Source organism: Salvelinus alpinus, chromosome 22 (genome assembly GCF_045679555.1).
Source record: "Salvelinus alpinus chromosome 22, SLU_Salpinus.1, whole genome shotgun sequence".
Lineage (NCBI taxonomy): Eukaryota > Metazoa > Chordata > Actinopteri > Salmoniformes > Salmonidae > Salvelinus > Salvelinus alpinus.
Window position 1 is genome coordinate 14,666,118 of NC_092107.1, and position 27,673 is coordinate 14,693,790.

Genomic DNA, 27,673 nt, shown 5'->3' on the forward strand with positions numbered 1-27,673 from the left:
GTTCTTTACCATTCGGCCATCAGATTTGCCACCAATGCTCCTTATAGGACACATCACTGCACTCTATTCTCCTCTGTAAACTGGTATCTCTTTATTCCTGTTGCAAGACCCACTGGTTGAGGCTTATTTATAAAAACCCTCTTAGGCCTCACTCCCCCCTATCTGAGATATCTACTGCAGCCCTCATCCTCAGCATACAAAACCTGTTCTGCCAGTCACATTCTGTTAAATGTCCCCAAAGCACACATCCCTGGTTCGCTCCTTTTTTCAGTTCGCTGCAGCTAGTGACTGGAACGAGCTACAACAAAAACCGGACAGTTTTCGCAATCTCTTCTTTCAAAGACTCAATCACAGACAATCTGACAGCTGTGGCTGCTTTGTGTGATGTATTGTCGTCTTTACCTTCTGGACCTTTGTGCTGTTGACTGTGCCCAATAATGTTTGTACCATGTTGTGCTGCTACCATGTTGTTGTTGTGTTGTTACCATGCTGTGTTGTCATGTGTTGCTGCCTTGCTATGTTGTCTTCTTAGGTCTCCATGTTGTGTTGTGTGTTTTGTCCTATATTTATATTGTATTTAGTAATTTATTTTAATCCCAGGCCCCCGTCTTCGCAGGAAGCCTTTTGGTAAATAAGAATTTGTTCTTAAGTGACCTGCCTAGTTAAATAAAGGTTAATTTAACAGCTGATAAAGCACACTGCCAATCAGCTTAGTTTCATAATGTGCCAGGTAAACCTGTATATTAGGGCAAAGGTAAGGGGATGGGCCAGTGGGGAAGAGGTAAACACAGCCATGAAGTCGGCCAAGTGCCCTCTTGTGGCTGTGTAAGGAGAATGAAATAGGCCTAGAGTTGTTTTAAAGAGGATCGCCCCGGATTCCAAGGTTGGCTGCTGACAGAATCTTTGGAATGTGACGCAAACGGATCTCCTTCAGCTCCATTTACGTAGACTGTGTAGAGCCCTTAAGATGTACTTTGCTGGAAGCCAACCTTGGAATCGGGTGCTATCCTCTTAAAACACTAGACATCTCAGTCAGACATAAGCTTATGCTTAGGAAAGGCAGGCAGGCAAATGACTGAGTCGTATCAACCCCTATGTCGGTAGTGTCTAGCATCTCCGGTCTCCTTTCCTAAACCAATAGTGTCACGTAAGCTAGTCAGGGTTTGAGTCAGTTCAGGAAATTTGTTGAAATTCATGAACAAATCATTAATTAATTGATCTTATGTAAGTGCCCTGTCTCAGATAATATAATTTGCCTAATTAATGTAATTGCATGATAGTCATGGTTAATCGCAAAGAGCTAAATATGGAACTATAAAAACACATAGAATCTTGCTAGAACAGATTGTTTTGCCCATTAAACCATCACTCTCAAGAACCACTTCTTATAACACAGAGCAGTGAATTAACTTATAACAAGACTTGGGTCTTCCAAATTGGACTTTCAGAGGAGGTTGACAGGGTACGAGGTGTGCGAATGCTCATTTAGGGGTAATTCACACCTCGGCACAACAATGGGGCAGAGGCCCGGGAGACCAGGGGCAGGCCCTGTTCCCAAACCAGCTACAGGATGGCCATGGGAACTCTCACCAAACAGAGGTGGCCACTCATTGCTCTGAGAGATGAAAATAGTTCCCACACTGATAGCCGTGTACAATATGGATGCATGAGAACATAGACCCTCACAGCAACACACTGGTGAAGGGCAAATCCCATTATAAAAGATGTTGCTCTAGCTAGTGAAATGAATGAGAATTTGTTGTCACTACCAAGTTCCAAAATGCACTCATCTGTTTTGGAAATGCAGCACAACCTAGTCCAACCTCTAGAGCAGTGGTCACCCAGTCAAGATCACCTTCGCAATCAAAAAGCAAGCAGAGATCTACTGCTCAAAATTATTAAACATGACTTAACATGAACCTAATAAACAGTTCTGTAGGCATGAGGTTTGTGCAGTAGGCCTAATACATCGCAGCATATTGGCTATATTTCAAAACTCAAGCTTTGATAAAGTAGATCAGTTGGTGTAGCACTTGCGAGGCACAGCTGAGGGTAAATTGAAATCTGCAAATAATTTGCTGGACTGATGGTACCTGCAGCGGATGGTCATGGTGCTTTCAAGACAAATGGGAACTCTGTTAAAAAAAAAAAATTAAAACCTAGGTCAAATCATGACGTCCGTGATATTCAGGTCGGAAAATCAGAGCTCTAGAAAGATGCAAGTTTCAAACTTGAAATTCCAAGTTTGATGACCGTTCCAAAAGACCCCCCCCCCCCCCAGTCGGATCTTGTTTCTTTCCCCCGGAGTACCCAGTTGTCTTGAATGCACTGAAGTGGGAGATTTCCAACTTCCCAGTTGTTTTGAACATGGCATTAGTCTAAACAGGGGTAGACTGACCAGAGGGGACACAGTCTTCCACCTGATGGCGAAACTCAAAATCGCACCACATCAGCCTCATGCACAAATTCATGTTGTTCCTAGGACCAGAGAAAGTGAAATATTTCTCTTCTCGATATTAAAAGACACAACGAGCTACAATTAATAAAAATTGCAGGGCTATCAATACCCTTGTAGTAGGGACAAGCACTTTTATGTTTTGTAATAGTGTTGAACAAAAACTGTGTTGACAGTGCTGAATAAAAACTTAGACATGAACGCAATCATTAAAACAGCAGTTCTTTGCTGTATTTGACACTCTCTGGTCATTGGCCTCAGCTAATAGGGATCATAATCATTTTTATTTATTTATTTTAAACAAGGAATGCCTTGAAGAACGTGATTGACCGGTTGGTGACCACTGCCCTGGAATGACAAAATTGTTCTCATATTCCAAGACAGTTTAATCTCATTTGAACAGGGGAAAATGGGAGCCAAACAGAACCCAATCGAAATGCTACTTGACCTACGATAAGGTTTTAGAGATACTGATGTCACTCAGTACAAAAATGAGCACCTCCTTATTTTATCCCCCCAGACACTCGGTGTAGATGCTAGTAAAAGCATGACTAGTCATGTTCAGCCTTAGAACCTTGTGGCAACTGCATTAATCCAAAGACAAAAAAATGCTGATGTTCAAGACTGGCCTTGAAATGTAGCTGCATGAATCTACCTTTGCACTCTAATGTCTGGACCACCTGTCTGATGTTAGTCTCCTCTGGTCCCTGAGAGGAAGCCATAGAGATGAGAACAGGGTCCAGCTCCTTCTCTCACAGTGACACCCAAACACCTCAAATGAACACAGCTCAAAGTGTGCCTTTTGAAGTGGGAACAAGCTTCAACTGTAAAGTGAACAACAGGGCATCAGAAGTGAAATAAGTGTGCTCTTTGAAGTGCCCTATTCCCACAGACCACAATCTCCCACAGAACCAGAGGTTCTACACCTCTGGCACCACAAAGTGTGCCCTTTGGAGACTTAGTCTCACTTAAGGCAGGACATGATGGGCAACACTTCATGAGGAAGTGTGCCAGAGGTGTAGAACCGCAGACCAGGATATCATCTGACCAAACAGGACCAAATCCAAAGCGACCACAACCTAAGACTTGGCTGTAGAGCTACTGATGTCACAGGCAGAATGAACACCTCATTTCCTCCCCACAGAAACTCGAGGGTAGATGACTAGTCAAGTTCACTAGCATGTTCAGCCTTAGAACCTACTGATGAATGCAAAGCCCAAATATGTGGCTGTACAAGACTGGCCTTGGTATGTAAGTGCCTTAATCTACCTTGGGACTCTTCCATTGGACAGGTGGGCCAGACGTTCACGTTAGGCTCTCCTGGTTCCTGAGAGGAAGCCATAGAGATGAGAACAGGATCCAGCTCCTTCTCTCACAGTGACACCCAAAGACCGCCAATTGACACAGCTCCTCCAGTCTAAGGGAACAAGTGTGGGATCCAGCACTAAGAGGCCTGGCACACTCCACTCACAACAGCCTGACAAGTGTGCCCTTTGAAGTAAGATAACTGGGCTCTTTCAAGTGCACACCTTCCCAAACCCTCACCTCTAACCTGCGGCAGAAGGCCACACATCACGTAAGGACTACATCCCTCAAATCACAGCAGCCTGAGAAATGTGCCCTTTGATGTGGCCACAGGTATTTAACTATGAAAGACCAAACTAGGGTCTTGGTGATGAGGGTCGCCAAAAGAAGTGTCCATGTTCCCAAACCCACAGCTCTAACCCCTTGCACATATCAGTTACCTGAGACATGTGCCCTTCGGAGGACATTGCCCCAAATCCTGTTCTCATTCCACAGAACCTGGCTTAACAAATGCCACTGAAAAATAGACAGTGACCACAAGAGTCATCTCAGCCAACTACAGTATGTTCACCTTGCGACAGGCTCCTTTGGTGGCTTTTAGATTATATTTTACCCTCTTATTATGGGTGTAACTTATAGTAAAATTGTGATGCATTGCTGTAAGCACAAAAAAATGTAATATTAGGTAAGTAGCCAGTCATCTCATAATAAGGTTTTCATTTACATTTAAGTCATTTAGCAGACGCTCTTATCCAGAGCGACTTACAAATTGGTGCATTCACCTTATGATATCCAGTGGAACAACCACTTTACAATAGTGCATCTAACTCTTTTAAGGGGGGGGGGGGGTTAGAAGGATTACTTTATCCTATCCTAGGTATTCCTTAAAGAGGTGGGGTTTCAGGTGTCTCCGGAAGGTGGTGATTGACTCCGCTGACCTGGCGTCGTGAGGGAGTTTGTTCCACCATTGGGGTGCCAGAGCAGCGAACAGTTTTGACTGGGCTGAGCGGGAACTGTACTTCCTCAGAGGTAGGGAGGCGAGCAGGCCAGAGGTGGATGAACGCAGTGCCCTTGTTTGGGTGTAGGGCCTGATCAGAGCCTGAAGGTACGGAGGTGCCGTTCCCCTCACAGCTCCGTAGGCAAGCACCATGGATCAGTTTCATTCAAAAAGTGTTGAGTAAATGGACATCAATTCACTCAGAGATCGACAATTCACATCATGAAGGCTGAGCCTTGGAAAGGTGTTCCAGACCTTAGGCTCCTCTGGTCCCTGAAAGGAAGCCATAGAGATGAGAACAGGATCTAGCTCCTTTTCTCACAGTGACACCCAAACACCTCAAATGAACACAGCTCCTCCAGTCTGAGGGGGACAAGTATGGGATCCAGCACCAAGAGGCCTGGCACACTCAACTCACAACAGCCTGACAAGTGTGCCCTTTGAAGTGAGAGAAGTGTGCTTTTTCAAATGCCCACCTTCTCAACCCCATATCTTCAACCCCTGGCAGTTAGCAGACTATTTACAGTAGGCTGACAAGTGTGCCCTTTGAAGTAGACAACAGGACCACACCTGAAAGTTTAAAGAAGTGTGCTCTTTGAAGTAGCCACCTTCCCAGACTCACACCTCTCGTCCCTGATGTGCCTTGTGGGAAACAATTCACACCGCAAGCACTAGCTTGAACCAATTAACAAGCTACATGGGATCTACCTGAGAAGTGTGATAAGTGTCACTTGAAGTAACCACCTTTCATTTTGCACACTTTAAAACCCACTGGCACAAGCCAGTCTGCTTAGAATTTTTACATAATGTCATCTGGCAATCTTTCACCTCTACTTTTCAATAATTGGTCCTACAAAGAAATAAACCACATGCACCGAAACATGTTTTAATGAAAACATACCGTGTTTCCTTGTTCATCCACTGAATTGCTACCTGTAGACAGGGAGAAATACATTACATATGATAATATAACACATCTACTTGCTTTGAAAAAACATGCACATTTATTGCATTACATGCATCAGATGCCATGTATTCACAATTCAAATTACTTCTGAAAAGCATATGGCACAGCAGTGTCAAGCTTTTCAGAAAAGAGAGACTCATGAAACATTCAACCATTCCTTTTGACAAGTACGGTCATGTCTTCTACAATTCAACCATCCATCTAGGCTGACAGCAATGACAGTCTGGCATATTTTGAGAAAACACATTTGAGAAAGACGCGAGTGCAAAGAAACAGCCAATCAAAATTCTACACCATTGAGATGAGAGGCGAGTAAGTATACAAATCTGCCCATTCACCTAAAGCTCAAAACAAGTTACCAAGAATGCCCTCCTAAAAGGAAATATTCCACCGAGCAAGGAGGGTGCCCCAAATCACTCCACTATCTTCAGTATGACCTTCACTAGTGCTGCTGGTTCAGTGTCAGCCCTTGACAAGCTGCTGCTCTGACAGAGTGGAGGGAACAGGCAGACTCACCGAATACGTACACCATGCCGACCGCACCCCCTACCCCCATCAGGCCTGCTAGCCGCATCACCATCTTCTTGGCATAGGCTGTGTTCTCCTTCCGTTTCTTGTCCTCTCCCTGGTCCTGCTTCTGTTCCGAGTCCCCATCCCCTTCTGGAGGGAGCTGGCCCTGTCAGAGCAAATAGCCAGGTCAGATTCCTTTTTATTTCCTCACATAAGTCAGCTAGACATTATATTAGGAATACATTGCTATAATACAGAATAGCTTGGAAAATAAGGAATTTAAATAATTTAAAGGGAAATGAGATTATGTGCACACATGCAGGTAGTGCCAAATCAATAAAAACAAACTCAGTGATATAAGACCGTGATCGTAGATTCAAAAGATTGAGATTCAAGTTAAAGTAAAATATCCTGCACTGTTATTAAACTGTGACAATAAGATTAATCAGTGTGTCTGCAGGAAATGCATTGGGGGCGTGGAGGGTCTGCCTGACCTTCAAAAACCTAGAAAAACCTTGACAGATAATGTTACCATATATATAATGTAATGTTAGCTTTGATGTGTAAAAAATAAATAAATAATAGACGGTGGCTGAACATGGGAGTATAAGTGCTAGCTAGCTGGATATCTAGGTAAAGCTAGTTATCTACTTGGCTAGGGGATGAATCCACTACCTCCTTGGTAGCTGGCTGGCTAGTACATCTCCTGGAATATGCCTCGGTGTGTGACATGTGAAAGTAAGCTAACACTAACTCACTGGCAATTGATAAATGATATGCAGCTAGCTAATTATTACGGCGAGTTGCAAATACACTGTTGGTAGGCTGGCTAGCTGACTGACAGGGTCCGTGCTATCCGGGATCCTCCGGACGTCACTACCCAATTGAAGGTGAAATTCAAATGGTTTAGTTAAGGGTTAGGGTATGGTCAAGGATCCCGGATTGCACTGACCTGGACGACAAACTAGCCTAGCTCAACGTGCTAATCGGACGAATTCATTCATTCATACAAATAATAGGGTGTAAATGGAAAGTGTCGTGAGAGACCGGAGGTTCAACAAACTGGAAATTACAACATGAAAACCAAACCAGCTGATTTATTGAATGTCACTTTGGTTTTTCTGTAGCCTTGCATGATTATGGCGGTCTAGCTAACGTTACCCAACCAGGCAGGGGGGGGTGTCATTTAGCTAGTTAACGTTACCTAGCCTGCTTGACTCACCTGACTCTTCTGTTGCTGCTTAAGCCTCTCTTGCAAGATTGCTTGAGCGAGTCCACCTGTAGCACTGCCCTCTCCTGTTGGCTTCTCCGTGGAAATTGCCCGAATCAAGTCCACCACTGCAGGGGTTGAACCACGTCTGCTCCAGCTCCTGAGCGTGAGGAGGCCCCTACTCGCCCGGACACACATGGGGAACATCGACGTCGCCGACATCTTGAATGGGAAAGAGCCGGTGAACATAGCGCGAGTGAAAAGGACAAAGGCGCCTGATTGGCTTATGCTACTCTGAGCAACATCCATAAGGTGCAATAAACATCGTTAAAGGTCATGTGGAACAAAATAGGGCGGTACTTACAGCTTTTTCTCCAATCGAAACTAAGATTTCATTGACCTTCGAATGCACCCCAAAATGTCCATCATTACTGATGGCAATGCCCAAAGTATGTTAAAAATATATCACCTGCCCTGTAGGTTTTTACTGTAGCCTAATACACACAACTTCGACCAGTCTGAATTGTATAAAATTAATTTTGTATTTTATAAGACATGGAAGTTTGCACTGATTTGTCTTTCAAATGTTAAACTTTTAGGCCCCTATGTAATAAATTATGATTTTCGTAGAGCATAGCAACAATCATTATCATAATTTCATCCTTTCATGTTGGTTATTTTGCTTTTCTATATCTAATATTAATGACCACTAGAGGGCAGCCATAACAACACACAGCATCCGCTTCAGATTTTGGGTGTTGTACCCGCAGGACTAGAACGATTATATTTCTACGGTTGCACCGACGGTACCAGAGTGACCTGCCACAGTTGTACCTGTGCACCACTCTATTTGTGGACATTACACATTACTCATCATATTATTTTAAGTGTTCAGTTGATCAAATTGTTCATATACAACAACAAGTTTCATGCAACAACAGTGCATTCATTATGGAACAACAGTGCATTATGCATAAAAACAATCTGGAAAACAAATTAAGACACAAATATATAATTTATTGTCATCATTAAACAACAAACGTTAATCAAAAAGTGTTTAACATTAGAAATAATACTTTTTGACCACCGATAGTAACCAAAACAATCAGTTCTTCACAAATGGTACAGATAAAATGACACCCTAAATTCACCTTACAAGTTCAAAGCATCAAGCAAACATTCACCTATCCTGGATCCCCACATGGGCAAATCAACTGTTGATTTTTGTCACATGTCCGATACCCAGGCCATTCAAAGATAGCATGGTTGCTGTCTCTGTTCAGCTATTACATTCCACTCCTTGCCAAACACTCTTTGGAATATAACAAGGAGTGGAATGTTACATAGACTAGTACCCACACTAATTCAAAGGGTGCCTTTCAGCGGGTCACATTCTCTGCACTGTTGGAACAGGCTACTGCATAACTATTGCATAGCTGTTCTCACAGGGATCAATTACCATCTCTGAACAAAACAAAAGGAAATGCATAGTGTCCAAACGCATTGATTCTCATATGCTGTAATTTGTGTATGGCACTAGCAACAAGAATTCCCCTCCTCTGCAGCAGCCTCGTCTTTCCCCCCGGGCCAAAGGGGTGCACTGTTTATCTTGTTGCCCACTTTAGCAGCCTCACTTTGAACACCATCACTTCCAACACGCTTCTGTATTTCAGAGGCCATGGTTAAAAATGATTTCTCTACATTATCAGCATTCTTTGCACTGGTCTCCAGGAATGGAATCTTTAGGGATGAAGCAAATTTCTGAAGCAATTGTACCAAGAAAAAGAGAGAGCAGAATTGTATGACATTTATCACGACACACCAGAACAAAAGCACAATAATGTGTGATTAGCATGTCTATCTATGATTAACAGTGATTTGTAGTTAATGAAGAATCGATTGTGCATTGGTGGCACAAGCATTTTATGAGTGAGAACAGACACTTACTTGACCAGTGGCAGAGTCCACTACCTTTTTAGAGACCAAGTCACACTTGTTTCCCACAAGCAATTTGGAGACATTTTCACACGCATAGCGGTCAATCTCCTCCAACCACTGCTTCACGTTGTTAAAGGACTCCTGGCAAAATAGTTGAAATCTCATACATATAGTTTTATCTCTAACTCCAGTACATTTTGATGCAATAGATGGTCAATCCAGCCCATAGAGAGGAGTTCAAATACACTGTATTACCTGATCAGTGACATCATACACAATGATGATCCCATGTGCTCCTCTGTAGTAGCTGGATGTGATGGTCCGGAACCTCTCTTGTCCGGCTGTGTCCCACTAGGAGAGAGATCAAACAGTTAGAAATTACAAACAAGCCTTACCACATCCCCATTACCAAAATGTACAACTATACATTTTACAGAGCTATACAGAGTTTGTCTTATAAACATGTACTTACAATTTGTAGTTTGACAGTCTTCCCATCCATTTCAATGGTTCTGATCTTAAAGTCGACCCCGATTGTGCTGATGTAGCTCTCTGTGTAGGTGTCATCCTGAGGTGTAGAGACAACTGAGCAGTGTTATTATTTACAATGGGAGAATGGCTGAACAAACCTTCACAGTGGTTAATTACTGGTTTGGATGACGTTTTGCAGGGTCCTTTCCACAAAGGAAATGGCCTTCGCTTTCTGTTTACTCTAGACTCCTTGCCATATGGGACAACACAAAGGATTGTGTGTATTCTGTTTTAACACAATCAAATACAAATTTTATTGGTCAAATACACGTTTGGCAGATATTATTGCGGGTGTAGCGAAAAGCTTTGCCTACCGCAAACCGCAAGAGCAGGCAAGACTTGCCGACACCAGAGTCTCCAATAAGAAGCAGTTTGAACAGGTAGTCGCTGAGGAATACATTACATTATTATTTAGGTTGATTATATATCATCAAGTAGGATAAAGAAACACACCATTGATAAATGGAAGATGCACTATTGTTATTGCATACAAGCTCTGCAGAAACACACACACACACAACTGTCGGCCTCCCATCTCTTTAGTATTGGTTGGTTCGGCCAAGTTATCGAGGGCCGAAGAGTTTCTTTGTGCTTTTCCAAAGCAACAAAATAAAACATTTGTTTGGGTTGACTCCCATTGCACCACATCCATTGCCCTAACTGGGAAAATGTGTCCCAAATTCAGAGGGCCTTTTATTGTCCCACAAACCTAAAAGGGCCTTTAAATGTAGCTACAATGTTATCCAAGACAATAGCCTACTTAAACATGACACATCATGCTTCAACAACCGTACAAATAATACCACAACACCATTGTCACTCACAACTCATCACTACTTACTATTCAGGATTCATGGCCAGATAGCTGGATCCAGAGGGCAGAATATAAAATAAAATAAAAACAACTGTGAACAGAATGCCTGTTATCTTGGGCCTTTCACAGATGCTTTGTGTTGACGTTCTTCAGACAGCACCTTGTATGATGAGCCGGGAGTCCTATCATTTATTAAAACCTAAGATCATGTTTCAATGCTGTCATTACCCGAGTCTTAAAGCTGTAGCCTGGTTTAGCTTGGGAACTGACTGATCACAAAACCCATACATTCATTCACTGCCTCCAGGAACAAATAAGTTCAAAACAGGTTGTTTTATTCTCAAGATTTGGTTGAAGGAGTCACATATTACATGTTACAGTACAGTAGTCTAGAGAATGTTTTAAAAATCATTCAGTCTGGAAAAACAAAAGTTAATTGAAGTTCAGTGAAAAGGTTACTTTTTCATAAAAACATTTCTTCAGCATTGACAAAATATATCTAAAACATTCTCAAAACTTTCCTAAAAAGTTGGACACTCAATATAATTTAAACTCAATACAAAATGAAAATACATTAAATTGAAGTGCAAATGCTACAAATATGGCCAGTTTCTATTTAGTCGTCTCGTAGTTGTAGTGGGATTTATTGCCAGTTAAAAAACCAAACCACCTAAGCTTTGGATAGTAATATGTGAGGTTGGCAGACAAAAACTCATTCATACTTTCCACATGTATGTGCTGCTCTTTTTTTTGGTAATCTAATCGATATACCCAAATTAATCTAGAAATGTGGCTGGTTATCCTTGAAGTGTTTGGATGACCAGTATTTGCATACTTGTTAGAGGAAACCTACAAATGAGGCCATGTAAAACAAAACAGGCTCAGATAAAGTTCGCTTACCGTCAACAAGCATTTTTAGAGTATTGCACAAGTTTTTCTTCGACAGACATCCTTGCTATGTCCACTCTTGTTCCATTCAGTAATTTATTTAATTTTATTTACCATAGTTCTGGAACCATGACACGTGGATGCATTGCTCTTTATCATCAAAAGTATCACAAAACAGTCACTAGTTAGAAAGCTCATCTCCAGTATATAAAGATATTCATAATTTTATTTTGGCTTCCTGCTATTCAGTACTCTATACTAGTGGCAGCATACTCATTCTCTAGGTGAATCCGCAAACAGTATTAATGACATGATCTCAGTCCACGGGCAAGCACTTCACAGGTAGGGTCCGTGTGTATGTTGTGTTCTGTAGGTGAACTGGGAGTTAAGAAGGCGGGTGGCCATTGACCTTGTCCCGCAGGAGAGCCAGGGCATTGGTGGAGAAGTCTCGCAGGACGCTCACAGTCTCTCGCTGCATCTCCAGGGAGTCGCGTACAAACTCCTGCTGCGACTCCACCAGCTGCTGCACGGACTGGGCCAGGGCCCCCAGAGACCCCGACACGGCCCCTAGCAGGGCAGTAGTGGCCTTCTGCTCCTTGAGACTGAGGGAGGCACTGTGGGCTAGCTGCTTCCGGATTGCCCCCTGCCCCATGACTGACCCTGGAGAGGTAGAAGAGGAGGGAGCAGCAGGGAGAAAGGAAGAGGAGGGAGCTGGGAGGGAGGACGAGGAAGTAGCCATGGAGGAAGACACAGCGGTGGAAGAGGCGGCGAATCTGGAGTAGGTGCGACGAGGTTCAGCAGGAGGGCGGAAGGAGCCCATGTGCCGCAGCTCCTCTTCTAGGTCCTCAAATCCTAGACTGTTGTCTATGAGTAATACACAAACAATGTGATACACACAGAAACATGGGTGCAAACACATTTACCAACAATAAAGCGAAAGAGAAAAGAGTTTTACCTTCATCGACTGGTGTCATGAATGAAAAATCATGAGACGACTGAGAAGGATCCCCTAAAAGGACAAAAATAAATGAAAATATGACAAGGGGAGATAATAAAAATCAATACAACATATTGTGTTGAGTGCGAAGAGAAGAGGAGAAATGTTGTTGTGAATACAGGAAAGACTCACGGCCAAATGGCATCCGAGAAAACATGCCAATATCTTTTTGAGTTGAGAAAGGTGACATAGACAAGCCCATGGCGTGGGGGGTGGTGCCAGGCATACCCATATGATGAAGGCCAGCCATACCATTAGAGGTGCCAGAGGAGCGAGTCGACATTTCTGACATGTCACCAAAGTCATTCTCCTCAGGTTCATGATTCATACTGCCCATGATGGCCTTGTTCGGAGGGGACGTGGCTAGTATTTCGTGCACCATTTTCTCCACCGGCGACAGGTTCTGGGAGATACGGACACCATTAGGCCCTCGCATGGCCACCATCCTGCGCTTGGCGTCGCACTTTAGGTCCGCCCACTTCTTGACGATCTCCATGACCTCCCGTTGGCACTCGCTGATTTTGTTGATGCAAATAGCGATGTCCGCCCATGTTCGCTTCCTCAGGTCTGACGAGGCGCCTTGGTTGAACTTGCCTGTGGCGATGAATAAAGGAAGATAATAGCACTCCAAGGAATGAAAGGCAAGCAGAGAATAAAAGAGACAAACAAATGCAAAGTGAACATATGTCTATTGAGTGCTTCATGCTGATCATCAAAGGCCTCACACAATACCATGCATAAACTTCGCAAATGATCACATGTGATTTGTGCACACAGTACACACTGAGTGGAGGTACTTACTTACGAGGATGTGCCTGTTTCTTTTGACCTCAGACAGCAACAGATGGACTTCATCGAAGGTGAAGCGTGACTTCCTTTTCTTCATGGGCAAGTTGCCCCCAAGTTCCTCTATTTCGCTATAGGTGAATTTGAAATTCATGTTGCACCCCTAGGCCTGTTTACACACCCAAGAGATAGCCACCTATACCTGTGAGGGCACCACCCCTGGCACTGCCAGCCTGCAGGAGAACAAAATGTAAACCACACTGCACTCCACTGATAGGAATCCCTGTGTAAAGACGTTATGGTTATAAAGGACCGTGTAGCTCAGTTGGTAGAGCATGGTGCTTGCAACACCAGGGTTGTGGGTTTGATTCCCAGGACCATAACTTTGTAAAAATGTATGCACGTATGACTGTAAGTTGCTATGGATAAAAGGATAAAAGCATCTGCTAAATGGCATATAGAATGTTTTGGGGGAGATTTTATTCTGTGGGAAAAGAATATGCCGTAATCAATGGGTATTCCAGGGATCCATCCCTAAGTGTGCCTAAAACAATACTTCTGTAATGAATCAATCACTTTATTAAAGAAATGTAGGCTAGGTATACATTTCAGTAGTGAGGACACCATGATTTACTATTGACGAATATACCTGACAACAGTTCATTGTAAAAAATAAAAATACAACTCTGCATGGGAATTAAATGTGAGTATTTGTCTTTAAATTAACCATTTGTATAATTAGTAGCTTCAATCTCACACTCTCTTGCTAGGCCAATGAGCATTATGCTTCCTGGTTCTTTGTTGAGCCCCCTTCTAACCAGCTACAGTAGCTATTTTGCTTTGATGTTTTGCGGAACAACGTCGAAGGCCAGTGTTTTCAACCACGGTAAACGTGCATCCTGCCATGCAACGAAGGGGACAAAATACAAATTAGAAAACGAACGCAGATCTTTACCAATGTGTTATAGATAAACTGATAAGACAATTGCGAGCGTTTTATGCATTCTGCCTAACTATAGTAGCTAACATTTTGAAGGAACGTTGGCTAATGTCGGTCGCTAGCTAGCTAGCTAACGTTGGCTGGCTAGCTAGGTCGTCCGCGTTTTGTTTGCAGATTGTTTATATATATGACTTTAACTAGCTTAGTAATTAACAATAACAAATGTGAAGTTGTGTTTCATTGGATATAGCAGGAATTACCAATATTGACGAATGTTTTTTTTTTCCTCTTGCAGTGTAGCTTCATAAACTTCGCACAGACGACGAGAAGAACGCTGAGTTGCGCAGACTCTGATCGCGCTTTTTCCATGACCCACGGCGGCCACGAGCGCAACATGTACGAAATCTTACCAGAATAGGAATTTGGTATGATACCAGGAATGGCCACATTACAGTTCAACGTGCATCAATCACTGCTACTGTTGTTACAGAATAACGCACAGTCATTGGTTGAACGAGTACACAACCTGTGGTGACATTTCTCATGTTGCTACTAAAACACACGACGGCTTTAAATACTAGGCTACTTAATTATAAGAAAATAGCGTACAGGAGCGGAAATCGTATACTAGTCCATCTAAAACAAAGTATGGGTTATATGATGCTTCCTTTTCTTGGCTACAAGAAACATGACCACATTGGGAACCTGTTTCAATAAGTAAGACTTGAGAAATTAAACGACCACGAAGGGACTCGAACCCTCAATCTTCTGATTCGAAGTCAGACGCCTTATCCATTAGGCCACGCGGTCTATGAACTCTAGTTTCTTTACTCTCAAATTAACCGTAGCTAGCTATGTAACAAAAACATACCTGTGTTAACATAAATAATTATGCATTTTAATATTTTATATACAGAATTACAATATAAGTCCATATTTATCTTGTATACAAAATTATATAGTTGAACACCACAACATCAGGGGGGGGGGGTGAGTCTACTTGATGTTATGACAATTAGGAAATTGTGTGATGGAAACCAAGTTTGACATCAGCTATATTGAAGCGCTAATATAGTCTAACCAAAACTAAAACATATCAATTGCTAGACACATGTAGATGTTAAGTCCAGTTCACAATCTCAACACAGCCTACATGGGAGAATGCGTTTACCATCATGCAACTGTTGAGTTAAATAAATAAAAACGAAAACTGAAAAACTATAAAGTGCATTTCAAAAACTATAGTCATCATTGACAGGCAAACCTCATTCAAGTGTTAAAAGCAAAGCAGAGACAGAATGTTGATTCTTTCCTATTTACTTTAGTCTTCCTGGTGACAACAAGCATAGCAACCCAATTCCACTGGTGCTCCATTCCGCATCGAAGGAGGAAGGATAGCGGAGGATGTTGAAAGAGCGGAGAGGATGTGCATCTAGTTTTTAGAAAACAATCTAGCCAACAGATGGCAGCAGTGTGGTCTCCAGGCTATCTGGGTACAAGTCTCGGTAGCATTCCACTCCTTGTACTCTTCTTAGTCATGTGGCAGAGACTGGCAAACAGGCTAGGGTCAATCTAGAGCCAGGTATGAATAATGATGTGCACCCTGCTGCTCAGGCTTTATGATACTGCATACACAATCATTTGGCAGGTTTTCTATGTAGGTGGATGGTCACTGGACGCATATTGGCACAGAAAGACAGACAGGGAGTAGATAAGATCACACAGCAGAGAAGGACAATCTTCCTCTATCTTTTCATTAGATTGTTAGCTTTCTGATTGGCAGCATCAATGCGGTATACATTGTGAATGGCCTGTAAAAACAACACATTAGATTAATGTTCAATACAGAATTGGTCATCTATTGTTATTGAATAAATGGCTGTATGGCAGGTACTTTAGCACTGACCTTGCCCTGAATGCGGTCAATCTGGACATTCTGCGTGTCGATCTCATTGCCCATGTCCAGTGCCATGCTCTTCAGGTTGCCTATGATGCTGCCTACATGTCCCAGATTCTCCTCCATCTCATCTTCGCGTGCATCATTTGTCACCCTGATAGATAGACAGACAGATATAGATAAAGAGAAAACACATCAACAGAATGTATAATTTGCAGTCGTCAGTTTGTACATTTAACAAAAGTTTACGGTACATTGTTGTTTTTGGAAGGAGTATTCTCCCTGCATCCAGGGAGGTGCGCTAGGTTTTTATAAATGTCGTCTGTTTGGCCAGGTGCTCCTACAGAACATGACCAGTGACTGATTCTACATGTCAATGTGTTATAGACAAGAGTAAATATCTCCTGGCTGCCACACACAGCCTCTGTTATGTACATAGTCATTGAAGCTATACAGTAAATGAGCAAGTTGTAGTTGTAGAGATTCTAACCTGTTTTTGGACATAGCTGGATTATCTCAAATCAATGCAAGTGTCACGATCGTTATATGGTGGAAGAGAGGAGGACCAAGGCGCAGCGTGAAGTGAATACATTTTCCTCGTTTAATGATACGAAACGAAGAACACTTTACAAACTACAAAAACAACAAACGAACGAACGTGACACTATAATCACATAGTGCTGACACACACAATAGACATAGACAATAACCCACGAACTACCCAATGAATATGGCTGCCTAAATATGGTTCCCAATCGGAGACAACGATAGACAGCTGTCTCTAATTGAGAACCAATCTAGGCAACCATAGACATACATACACCTAGACTAGACACTGCGCCATAAACATACAAAACCCCTAGACAATGCAAAACACATACATCCCCCATGTCACACCCTGACCTAACTAAAATAATAAAGAAAACAAAGATAACTAAGGCCAGGGCGTGACAGCAAGGGCCAGATTCATCATAAAATATTTGTAAACCAAAAAAATATGTGCAGACTGCAGGCAGACAGTTCAGGGTTTTTTCTGCATCAAAAAGGGGCTTTGGTGGTGGGTATGGTGGGGCATGGCAATGGGTGTGGTCAGCCTATCGGTCAAGGCCCTGGGCAAGAATTGTTATTAGGCTATCTTGGTGGCGGAAAGGATTTTGGTGTTTTAAAGCCACTTTCCAGCGATTCTACACATTTTTTCATGGAGCTGAGAGAAATTTAGCCGATTTAAAGCACATTTTTGTGTTCTTATGCTCAAACATTACAACAAAATCAATACTCCAGAATTCATTATTTTTGTCTAGATTACTTTTTTTTTTTACACTGTTTGGAATTAGCGTCCCAAAAAAAGGCTTAGGCGGCCCGCCCAAGACTTTTCTGTGCAAAGAAACCCATATCCATAATGGTGTGATATATGCCTACTGTGGGTGTACAACAATAATAAGCTGTCGTTCCCTTAGGAATTTTGAGGTTCACTTGCACGTCTTTGAGTATATTCCATTGGTTGGGATTTGTTGCCTTGCTATTGGGTTCGTCATGCCTTTGACCATTATTACTTGCGTATGTAGCCTCCGCTCATGATCATCTGCTCTCTCTCATCCACCACGCGTGAGGACGGCTGGCCGGACACCACCCCATCCTGGTTGTTCCCCCACACCTTCTTATAGGCCCCACTCTCCTCAAAGTCCTTCAGCCTATGCAGAGGCAGAGCCAGACAGGATAGAGCACATCACACAGCCATACACACAGAGCTTCATATCACAGTACATTGTGTTAACTCAGAGTACAACAAAGGGTCACCTGCATGAAATAAACAAACTCCTGATCTAAGCCCTGGCATGTTGAGGAAGGAAAGCGAGTAGGAGTCTGATGCGTGGCAACTGGCAAACAAAGTGTAAAGACTGGCACACCAACATGCGCATTAATACTTGAGGAAGGAACCATGTATTCCCAATCTGCTCCTGACACTCATGACCCCTCCCACCTGCCAACACCTACTTATCACAGGAGCACAGACCACAGCATTGGCCCAGGTCTGTGAGGTTCTTCTCAGCCTCCTTCATATCCGAGTTGATCTGGTCCAGGCCCTCCTCAATCCGCTCCAGTTGCTCTGGACAACGCAAAACGTGAGGGAAGGGAAGGAATGGGAGAGGTGGAGGAAAGTGGGGAGAATGAGGGAGAACGTAATATAACACAAAACTGTTCTATCACCAAAGCACCCAACTGACAAAAGCCAGCGTTCAAATATAATGCAATTGCGCAAATATGGTGCAAACCCCAAAACTGGGAACAGGACACAAATTATTTAATAATGGTCTGCACAAGTCCATAAAATGCCTGGTATTGTGTGGGTAGAAGATGTACCGTTTGTAAAACACACATATTTTGGGACATGACCATCATTTTCCTGTGGTTAACTTTGGTGCAGACTTCTAGTCACCCAATCTCACAATGGAGCAAAACACAAAACAAAATAAATCATGGCCTGGAGCAGAGGCCGGATGGATGGATGGACAGACAGACGGTCTAGTTGCCGGTTGGCCTGGCGGGCACGCAGGTGACACACAGATGACAGATGTCCTCAGAACAGGCCAGACCTACTTGATGCGGGGCCAGATGCACAGGCCACATTTGGCCATGTCAGTTAGGTTTTTCTCAGCCTCTTTCATATGCTTGTTGATTTGATCCATCCCCTCATCGATGCGGTCCAGTTGCTCTGCCCATATGGGGAAGGTGGGGAGCATGAGCAGGGTGGATAGGAGAGACACAGAAGGGAACACACACATACAGTACATACACACAAAAGCAAACACACACATAGCTTACACACATCTAGTATACTGACAAAAACATGAGCACTCACTTATGGATATACATACAAGAACAAGGACCATCTAAGGTTGCTGTTGTACGATTGACCTTGATGTTATGTCCACATCTTCCAATGAGAGAAAACGATTATATAACGTCCATTCCATTACCTCCTTGTTCGTCCAGCATGACCAGGGCCCGGATTCCCGAATCTTTGCTCTGTTGAGATCAGAAACGGCATTAGATTCACCATAATGTTGTTGTTCATGATTTTGCATTTCAACTGAATCAAATGAAGACTCTTCAGTTAAAATGTAGTTCATTATCAATAGGCAGCCTCCCACAAAAAAATCAACCAGAGATAATGTGATTATAATGACGACGACGTGTCATTATTAGGGCTTGGTCAACAGAGGCAGAGTGAGTGGCAGGTGCTGAGACTCCCATACCTCCTCTACTAGCTGCATCATACGACGGGTACTCTCCAGGGACTGGATGAGGAGGGACAGAGAGACAGGACACCATTAGAGGATTGAGTTACCTTAGATACAGGACTAAAAACATTTCAAATCCTGAGGGTGAGGCTGAAAACCTGTCCACTTCCACAGATGAAAGGCACTAATCAAGATCACTCCGCGTGAGTCATATTTAATACTATACATGTTGCACTGTCTTAGGGCTCTGTCTTTAAAGCTACAACAGTATTTGTATTGCCCAAATATGGAACAGTAAACAAATTACAACACTATTCTCTCGGTGAAAGTATTTCCATTGGTAATCAATCTTAGAAGACACACTGTGACATCATCTCATTGAATTCTGCCCCTTCCCCCTGTTTTTCATAGAACTTCTGTGGAGATTGAAACATCCTGTACTGATCTAATGGCCTGTTATATTTCCACACAACAAGGCTTAGGCTATAAACAAACAGACTCATTTCAGTGGTCTGTGTGCCAAGAATGTGTTTGTACAGATAGCTGGGGACATTCTCCACGGTATTTCCTGATGCTGAGGTAATGGGACTGGGAAATGGCTGTGATGTGCAGTAAGTAACCTTTACCCAAGGGGAAACCCTCTGGGAGAGAGGCTTAGGGTGATGTCACTGTGTAATCTCTGAATGTTCCAACTCTGAAAACAATGCCCGGGTATGGCAGGTAACCTTTTCTATAGCTCCTGGCATGATTTACCCTTTATTGTGGGGGCCAATGGTCAACAGCCAATGGCTATGGGGACATTGTGTATTGATCTTAAAAGTTCAACTGAACCTTCTGTTGTTGATATTTCAAAGTTAAATAAGTGTGCTCTTTAGACGATATGTGACATTACCTCATCTGTCACCTGGTTGGCACTCCTCTGCAGCTCCTCATGCTCTGTCCTCACGGGTGAGTCGGCAGCCATCTTGCCTGACATCTACAGCAGCTGCGGGAGGACAGCACAGTCTGGTTTGCTCAGTAGCCTCTTTCCCACGAGGCAAGGCTAGTGCATCAGGTGGCTTTGACAACAGTCCTGGTTAAGACAATGAAAACAGTGCAACAGTACAGAGTGCAGTAAATAGAAAATCTAGGCAGCATCATCCAGAAACTCTGACATGGTAACCCTAACACCCAGTAATGTGGTTTAACATTGACTCAGGAAGGGAATGACATTAACTGAATGAAATTTGCCCTCTAATTACAATTTCTCGTTGAGTGAGCTTGAGGACATGGAACAGTACTATTAAGGACACATGGGATCAATCATGATTTCAACATGGTCTGTTGGTTCAACTCTGTGGCTACACAGTCTTTCTGTCGTGCGCAATTGGAGCCCCATAGTTCTGAAAACCTGAACATTTTCACCTGGCATGTCAGTTTGATGACTGAATTTTCACCCCTTTGTTTTCTCCTCACCCCTCCCATCCCCACTCGACTCTGTGCCTCTGCTGCCAACCCTTTCAGATCATGTTCCATTCATTGCTTAACATAATTACTGCTCATTTCACAAAACCTCTCTTGTTCCTCAGACCCTCACACCTACATGCATCCCACCTACACTCCTTCCATTCTGTTGTGAGGGAGTTGACAGTGCACCATGGAGCAGCATCCTTATAATTACCATTAATCACCACCTGCCTCACCCAGGCAACATGCTGAGAGGCAAGAGGAGAGGGAGAGAAAGAAATGGAGAGAGAAGAAGAGTGAGAGAGGTGGGGGAGGAAGAAAGACCGAAGGAAAGAAAAGAGGCAACCAGAAGTAACAACAGTATGTTTTGTGCTGCAAAGATTGCCACACGTACTGTATATATGATGACGGCTAGTAGTTGTTGTATAAGGAGACCCACAGGAAAAGCTGGTTTTCTGGGGAGTCACACCTGGAAGGAGACTTTGAGAACTTAATTGCCAAAGAAAAACCAGAGCTCTTTTATCTCAATGCAGATTCCCCGTCTCCTGCCATGATTCAATGAGAATGGTATCTGCTGTACCAGATAGACAGATGAGAGTGAGACATACAATACATCTTGACCAAAGGCTTCCTGTTGCACTCCTACTGCACCACCTACGCATCACATCGTTGATGGTAATGACAGCCATTTCCACAACTCATGAAGGAGACATAACAGGGTTGCCTATCTTTCAGACACAGAACTTACTCTATTAAATAAACTGAAGTATTGTGTGTAACGTGCCTGTTTTTGTATGCTTAAATAGAAGGAAATAACGAATATAAAAGAAAAGTCACAGTCGCAAGCAGCACAGTTATATGACAAGCAAAGGTAGTTATTTTTTTATTTGATTTATTTAACCTTTATTTAACTAGGCAAGTCAGTTAAGATCAAATTCTTATTTACAATGATGGCTTACCAAAGTGCAAAAGTCCTCCTGCGGGACGGGGGCTGGGATTAAACATTTAAATATATGACAAAACACACATCACAACAAGAGAACCACCACAACACTACATAAAGAGAGACCTAAGACAACAACATAGCATGGCAGCAACACATGACAACAACATGGTAGCAACACAACATGGCAGCAGCACAACATGGTAGCGGAAAAAGCATGGTACAAACATTATTGGGCACAGACAACAGCACAGTATGTAAAGTTAGCGTGTCCTCATTACACGTTTGACGAAAGAATAAAACAGAAGGATTGAAATGAGACAAGCACGCTGATTCATAGCTTAGCCATGGGGAAAATTGGTACCGTGGGGAGGGCACGCTTTTGATGCCTTTTAAAAAGCTGATTCATTGGTAGTGTAGCGTGTATTATTATCTTCCATGAGTGCACAGTTGCTTGATGAAGTGCAAGTTGTCATACCACCCACCAGCCACCTGTAACCAACACCTAAGAAGACCCCCAGCCATGCTCTATAAACTGAGTGACAACTATGGATGCATAGCCAATGTACAGTCGTGGCCAAAAGTTTTGAGAATGACACAAATATTAATTTTCACAAAGTCTGCTGCCTCAGTTTGTGTGATGGCAATTTGCATATACTCCAGAATGTTATGAAAAGTGATCAGATGAATTGCAATTAATTGCAAAGTCCCTCTTTGCCATGCAAATGAACTGAATCCCCCAAAAACATTTCCACTGTATTTCAGCCCTGCCACAAAAGGACCAGCTGACATCATGTTAGTGATTCTCTCGTAAACACAGGTGTGAGTGTTGACGAGGACAAGGCTGGAGATCACTCTGTCATACTGATTGATTTCGAATAACAGACTGGAAGCTTCAAAAGGAGGGTGGTGCTTGGATTCATTGTTCTTCCTCGGTCAACCATGGTTACCTGCAAGGAAACACGTGCCATCCTCATTGCTTCAAGAACTTCAAGGAGAGCGGTTCAATTGTTGTGAAGAAGGCTTCAGGGCGCCCAACAAAGTCCAGCAAGTGCCAGGACCGTCTCCTAACGCTGATTCAGCTTCGGGATTGGGGCTTCACCAGTACAGAGCTTGCTCAGGAATGGCAGCAGGCAGGTGTGAGTGCATCTGTACGCACAGTGAGGCGAAGACTTTTGGAGGATGGCCTGGTGTCAAGAAGGGCAGCAAAGAAGCGATTTCTCTCCAGGAAAAACATCAGGGACAGACTGATATTCTGCAAAAGGTACAGGGATTGGACTGCTGAGGACTGGGGTAAAGTCATTTTCTCTGATGAATCCCCTTTCCGATTGTTTGGGGCATCTGGAAAAAAGCTTGTCCGGAGAAGACAAGGTGAGTGCTACCATCAGTCCTGTGTCATGCCAACAGTAAAGCATCCTGAGACCATTCATGTGTGGGGTTGCTTCTCAGCCAAGGGAGTGGGCTCACTCACAATTTTGCCTAAGAACACAGCCATGAATAAAGAATGGTACCAACACATCCTCCTTCTCCCAACCATCCAGGAACAGTTTGGTGACGAACAATGCCTTTTCCAGCATGATGGAGCACCTTGCCATAAGGGAAGAGTGATAACTAAGTGGCTCGGGGAACAAAACATCGATATTTTGGGTTCATGGCCAGGAAACTCCCCAGACCTTAATCAAATCAAATCAAATCAAATGTATTTATATAGCCCTTCTTACATCAGCTGATATCTCAAAGTGCTGTACAGAAACCCAGCCTAAAACCCCAAACAGCAAGAAATGCAGGTGTAGAAGCACGGTGGCTAGGAAAAACTCCCTAGAAAGGCCAAAACCTAGGAAGAAACCTAGAGAGGAACCAGGCTATGAGGGGTGGCCAGTCCTCTTCTGGCTGTGCCGGGTGGAGATTATAACAGAACATGGCCAAGATGTTCAAATGTTCATAAATGACCAGCATGGTCAAATAATAATAATCACAGTAGTTGTCGATGGTGCAGCAAGTCAGCACCTCAGGAGTAAATGTCAGTTGGCTTTTCATAGCCGATCATTAAGAGTATCTCTACCGCTCCTGCTGTCTCTAGATAGTTGAAAACAGCAGGTCTGGGACAGGTAGCACTGATTGAGAACTTGTTTACACAAGAAGCAACCTAACTTCTCCCATTGAGAACTTGTGGCAAATCCTCAAGAGGCGGGTGGACAACAAAAACCCACAAATTCTGACAAACTCCAAGCATTGATTATGCAAGAATGGGCTGCCATCAGTCAGGATGTGGCCCAGAAGTTAATTGACAGCATGCCAGGGCGGATTGCAGAGGTCTTGAAAAAGAAGGGTCAACACTGCAAATATTGACTCTTTGCATCAACTTCATGTAATTGTCAATAAAAGCCTTTGACACTTATGAAATGCTTGTAATTATACTTCAGTATTCCATAGTAACATCTGACAAAAATATCTAAAGACACTGAAGCAGCAAACTTTGTGGAAATTAATATTTGTGTCATTCTCAAAACTTTTGGCCACGACTGTACATTACATAACCAATGCACAACCTATCAGAAGGGACATATCTGAATATTTGATTTCCCTCAAATTCAACAGCTGACAAACTTGTGAGAGTATCATACAGTATCTGATTCTGATCACAAAGTGTGTGTTTGTTTGCCAACATGTGTGTTTGTCAACATGCTCAGAGCGATATATTCATCTAACGTTAACCTGCTGTAAATGTCAACCTGCATGGCCCCTGAAAAGGGCAGAGATGATTGGTCACAGCATGACCTGTTTTCTGACATCATGGATCATGGTTACCCACTGAAGAGGACTGCCGAGTGGAGGGCGCATTGAAAATGCTATGCCACAGTAATTACCACTGATGAGTAAATACCATTCATTGTACATCCCCACTAGAATACTAATCTACCCCCTACACTAAAACACTAATAAGAGAATATTATGTTATCAAAACCTGTTTTTTTTCAGGAAGAGCATTGATAACAGGACGGGGTGCAGCTACAAGGCATGGGAGGATTCAGCACATTGTCTTGTGCAAGACCTATTACTGTAATGTTTACATAATATCAAGTAACCTGCATGTTTGTTTACATCAATACTAGATACTGATATTTTAGATTTTCTATATAACTTTCCCTTTATCAAACAATAGATTTTGCCATACTTTGTTGTAACTGTTTTAGGCTATAAATAAATAGCTAAACAGTGTCAATGTGATGGGTCAAGCTTAGCCTCCACATAGCCTATATTATAATATAAAAATCACGCAAAACTTAGGCCTACGTCTATAAAGTGATAAACACAGTTAAACAAACCTGTAACTTTACCTTTAACTTAAATGAGAGGTCGTGTTGGCCTCGAATTTGCCCAACAATCCACTGGAACATCCGTCACCTGTTTGTTCATTGATCTACAAGGTCCCTCAGCATCATCTCGGAGGTTTTTGTTCCTTCCTTCCAAGTCGGCTTTGCCCGGAGGTAAGTCCAATCACACGCCCCGATTACCATCCGCTCACCCAATTGGTGGCTCTGTCTACAACTTTACACCCCGACAAGGGACTCTCTAATTCTCTTGGCTCTGCTCCAAGTCCTTCTTCTTCGATCACGCCCTTTTGAACAGCCGTTCTCTCGTTGCTCTGGAAACGGCCCTGGTACCTGTGCAAATCATCAGCCGCTGTTCTTCAGTGTCCTTCTCCTTTGTCCGATGCAGTGTGTAAATAAAGTTAACAGGCAGCCAAGATTTGATTATTAGTCGGCAGAGGGGGAAGTCAAGAGTGGTGCTGATGAATAACTGAATAACAATCAGCTTTATTATTGACTTGGTTTGTAAAAGTCAATCAAATAAGTACAATAAAAATAAATATTAAAGTTATTTACAAACATATGACAGAACATTTCTTTAATTAAATTATAATAAATGACAGCTTTAAGTATTAGGTAATATTACACCAATATTGAGCACTATAATTTATATATTACATTACATGACATAGCAGTATGGAATGTTTGACCAAAAGTGTGTTGCCGGAAAAAAGGAAAACACAAAACTATAAAATATTTGGAATCTAAAAAGGGAGTTGAGTTTGGCCTATTGGAGAGAAAGTAGATTTGTGTTTTCCCTGTGTTGCTGCAGTTCTGCCATCTAGTGATGAATTTAATTAACATTCAAATCAAATCAAATCTTATTGGTCACATACACATGGTTAGCAGATGTTACTGCGAGTGTAGCGAAATGCTTATGCTTCTAGATCCGACAGTGCAGCAGTATCTAACAGGTAATATCTAACAAATTCTACAACAAAACCTAATACACACAATCTAGTAAAGGAATGGGATGAGGATATATTCGTGCAAAATATATGGATGAGCAGTGACAGAGCCGCGAAGATGCAATAGATAGTGAAGGATACAGTATACAGTATATAGAAATGAGATGAGTAATGCGAGATATGTAAACATTCTGGGGCCCCAGTGTAGAGGATCAGTGGAGTGGAGATGTTGTTTCCTACCTTCACCACCTGGGGGCGGCCCGTCAGGAAGTCCAGGACCCAGTTGCACAGGGCGGGGTCGAGACCCAGGGTCTCAACATTAATGATGAGTTTGGAGGGTACATGGTGTTGAATGCTGAGCTGTAGTCAATGAACAGCATTCTTACATAGGTATTCCTCTTGTCCAGATGGTTTAGGGCAGTGTGCAGTGTGATGGCGATTGCATCATCTGTGGATCTATTGGGGCTGTAAGCAAATTGGAGTGGGTCTAGGGTGACAGGTAGGGTGGAGGTGATATCACTTCATGAAGAAGTGAGTGCTATGGGGCGATAGTCGTTTAGTTCAGTTACCTTTGCTTTCTTGGGAACAGAAACAATGGTGACCACCTTGAAGCATGTGGTGACAGCAGACTGGGATAGGGATTGATTGGCTGGTAAACACACCAGCCAGCTGGTCTGTGCATGCTCTGAGAACGCGGCAAGGGATGCCGTCTATGCCAGCAGCCTTGCGAGGGTTAACTCGTATAAATGCTTTACTGAAGTCAGCCACTGAGAAGGAGAGCCCACAGTCTTCGGTAGCGGGCCGTGTCGGTGGCACTGTATTGTCCTCAAAGCGTGCAAAGAAGTTGTTTAACTTGTCTGGGAGCAAGATGGGCTGGTTTTCTTTTTGTAATCCGTTATTGTCTGTAGACCCTGCCACATATGTCTCGTGTTTGAGCAATTGAATTGCGACTCCACTTTGTATCTATACTGACGCTTTGCTTGTTTGATTGCCTTACAGAGGGAATAACTACACTGTTTGTATTTTGCCATTTTTCCAGGTGCCTTGCCATGATTAAATGCGGTAGTACGTGCTTTCAGTTTTGCGCAAATGCTGCCATCAATCCACAGTTTCTGGTTAGGGAAGGTTTAAATAGTCACAGTGGGTACAACATCTCCTATACACTTCCTTATAAACTCGCTCACCGAGTCAGTATATACGTCAAAGTTATTGTCTGAGGCTACCCGCATCATATCCCAGTCCATGTGATCGAAGCAATCTTGAAGCGTGGAATCCGATTGGTCAGACCAGCGTTGGATAGACCTAGGCACAGGCACTTCCTGTATTAGTTTCTACCTGTATGAAATAACACTTAAGGTTTTCTGGGCTAACAATGTAAGAAATAATACATTTAAAAAAAAAATACTGCACAGTTTCCCAAGGACTTGAAGCGAAGCTGCCATCTCTATCGACGGCATCTTACAACTGAATGACGTATGAACATCTGTAAACAATAATAACGATGGTAATATGAAATACACATTTTAAA

The 27,673-nt window shown here is 42.9% G+C and overlaps 4 protein-coding genes, 1 long non-coding RNA gene and 1 other non-coding gene across 10 annotated transcripts in view; 1 reads left to right on the top strand and 5 right to left on the bottom strand.

Moving 5' to 3' along the window:
* LOC139549078 (mitochondrial import inner membrane translocase subunit TIM50-like) overlaps positions 1-7,784 on the bottom strand; it is a 29,579-nt gene extending 21,795 nt beyond the window's left edge. For both annotated transcript variants that reach the window (XM_071359192.1, XM_071359191.1), the window contains exons 1-3: positions 7,457-7,784; positions 6,241-6,400; positions 5,659-5,690 (exon numbers count right to left, since the gene is read on the bottom strand). In XM_071359192.1, the coding sequence (XP_071215293.1) occupies positions 5,659-5,690; positions 6,241-6,400; positions 7,457-7,753 (489 nt within the window). In that variant the 5' untranslated portion in view covers positions 7,754-7,784. The remainder of the gene's footprint in view (positions 1-5,658; positions 5,691-6,240; positions 6,401-7,456) is intronic.
* A 656-nt stretch (positions 7,785-8,440) lies between these two features.
* On the bottom strand, positions 8,441-10,913 carry LOC139549081 (ras-related protein Rab-1A-like). The gene is made up of 6 exons (XM_071359196.1): positions 10,755-10,913; positions 10,228-10,300; positions 9,855-9,950; positions 9,638-9,733; positions 9,392-9,523; positions 8,441-9,205 (listed from the first exon to the last, which is right to left on the bottom strand). The coding sequence occupies exons 1-6, from the start codon at positions 10,766-10,768 to the stop codon at positions 8,981-8,983; spliced, it is 636 nt and encodes a 211-aa protein (XP_071215297.1). The 5' UTR covers positions 10,769-10,913; the 3' UTR covers positions 8,441-8,980.
* Positions 10,914-11,041: 128 nt separating this feature from the next.
* LOC139549079 (uncharacterized) lies at positions 11,042-14,728 on the bottom strand. 3 transcript variants are annotated; one of them, XM_071359193.1, is made up of 5 exons: positions 14,599-14,728; positions 13,414-13,631; positions 12,745-13,206; positions 12,571-12,624; positions 11,042-12,479 (listed from the first exon to the last, which is right to left on the bottom strand). In XM_071359193.1, exons 2-5 carry the CDS (start codon positions 13,550-13,552, stop codon positions 12,001-12,003), a joined length of 1,134 nt encoding a protein of 377 aa, XP_071215294.1. In that variant the 5' UTR covers positions 13,553-13,631; positions 14,599-14,728; the 3' UTR covers positions 11,042-12,000. The 3 variants fall into 3 exon arrangements, with proteins under 3 accessions (XP_071215294.1, XP_071215295.1, XP_071215296.1); XM_071359194.1 differs by having other exon boundaries at positions 13,414-14,297; positions 14,599-14,706; XM_071359195.1 differs by having other exon boundaries at positions 14,156-14,672.
* On the top strand, positions 14,209-15,563 carry LOC139549083 (uncharacterized). Its single transcript, XR_011669827.1, has 2 exons — positions 14,209-14,284; positions 14,634-15,563. It is a non-coding gene; the product is annotated as an uncharacterized lncRNA (long non-coding RNA).
* trnar-ucg (transfer RNA arginine (anticodon UCG)) lies at positions 15,076-15,148 on the bottom strand. The gene has a single exon. It is a non-coding gene; the product is annotated as a tRNA-Arg (tRNA).
* LOC139549082 (synaptosomal-associated protein 25-like) lies at positions 15,203-25,510 on the bottom strand. Of its 2 annotated transcripts, XM_071359197.1 has the most exons (9): positions 25,205-25,510; positions 21,318-21,392; positions 20,370-20,549; positions 19,493-19,534; positions 19,214-19,262; positions 18,231-18,342; positions 17,789-17,926; positions 16,245-16,389; positions 15,203-16,149 (listed from the first exon to the last, which is right to left on the bottom strand). In XM_071359197.1, exons 3-9 carry the CDS (start codon positions 20,451-20,453, stop codon positions 16,084-16,086), a joined length of 636 nt encoding a protein of 211 aa, XP_071215298.1. In that variant the 5' UTR covers positions 20,454-20,549; positions 21,318-21,392; positions 25,205-25,510; the 3' UTR covers positions 15,203-16,083. The 2 variants fall into 2 exon arrangements, with proteins under 2 accessions (XP_071215298.1, XP_071215299.1); XM_071359198.1 differs by lacking the exon at positions 25,205-25,510 and having other exon boundaries at positions 20,370-22,421.
* Between the last annotated feature and the right edge of the window lie 2,163 nt (positions 25,511-27,673).

What these genes read in the sequence shown, in the direction of transcription:
- LOC139549081 (XM_071359196.1), bottom strand. An exon ending in GCCTGCTCTTGCGGTTTGCG is followed by an intron (nt 9,951 to 10,227) that starts GTAGGCAAAGCT and finishes TCTACACCTCAG; the next exon opens with GATGACACCTACACAGAGAG. An exon ending in TGTATGATGTCACTGATCAG is followed by an intron (nt 9,524 to 9,637) that starts GTAATACAGTGT and finishes CTATTTTGCCAG; the next exon opens with GAGTCCTTTAACAACGTGAA.
- LOC139549079 (XM_071359193.1), bottom strand. Translation starts at nt 13,552, where the DNA reads ATGAATTTCAAATTCACCTATAGCGAAATAGAGGAACTTGGGGGCAAC. An exon ending in AAACAGGCACATCCTCGTAA is followed by an intron (nt 13,207 to 13,413) that starts GTAAGTACCTCC and finishes TCATCGCCACAG; the next exon opens with GCAAGTTCAACCAAGGCGCC. An exon ending in TTCTCGGATGCCATTTGGCC is followed by an intron (nt 12,625 to 12,744) that starts GTGAGTCTTTCC and finishes TTGTCCTTTTAG; the next exon opens with GGGATCCTTCTCAGTCGTCT.
- LOC139549082 (XM_071359197.1), bottom strand. Translation starts at nt 20,453, where the DNA reads ATGTCAGGCAAGATGGCTGCCGACTCACCCGTGAGGACAGAGCATGAG. An exon ending in CATGCTGGACGAACAAGGAG is followed by an intron (nt 18,343 to 19,213) that starts GTAATGGAATGG and finishes TGCGTTGTCCAG; the next exon opens with AGCAACTGGAGCGGATTGAG. An exon ending in GGTCTGTGCTCCTGTGATAA is followed by an intron (nt 17,927 to 18,230) that starts GTAGGTGTTGGC and finishes GCCTCTGCATAG; the next exon opens with GCTGAAGGACTTTGAGGAGA.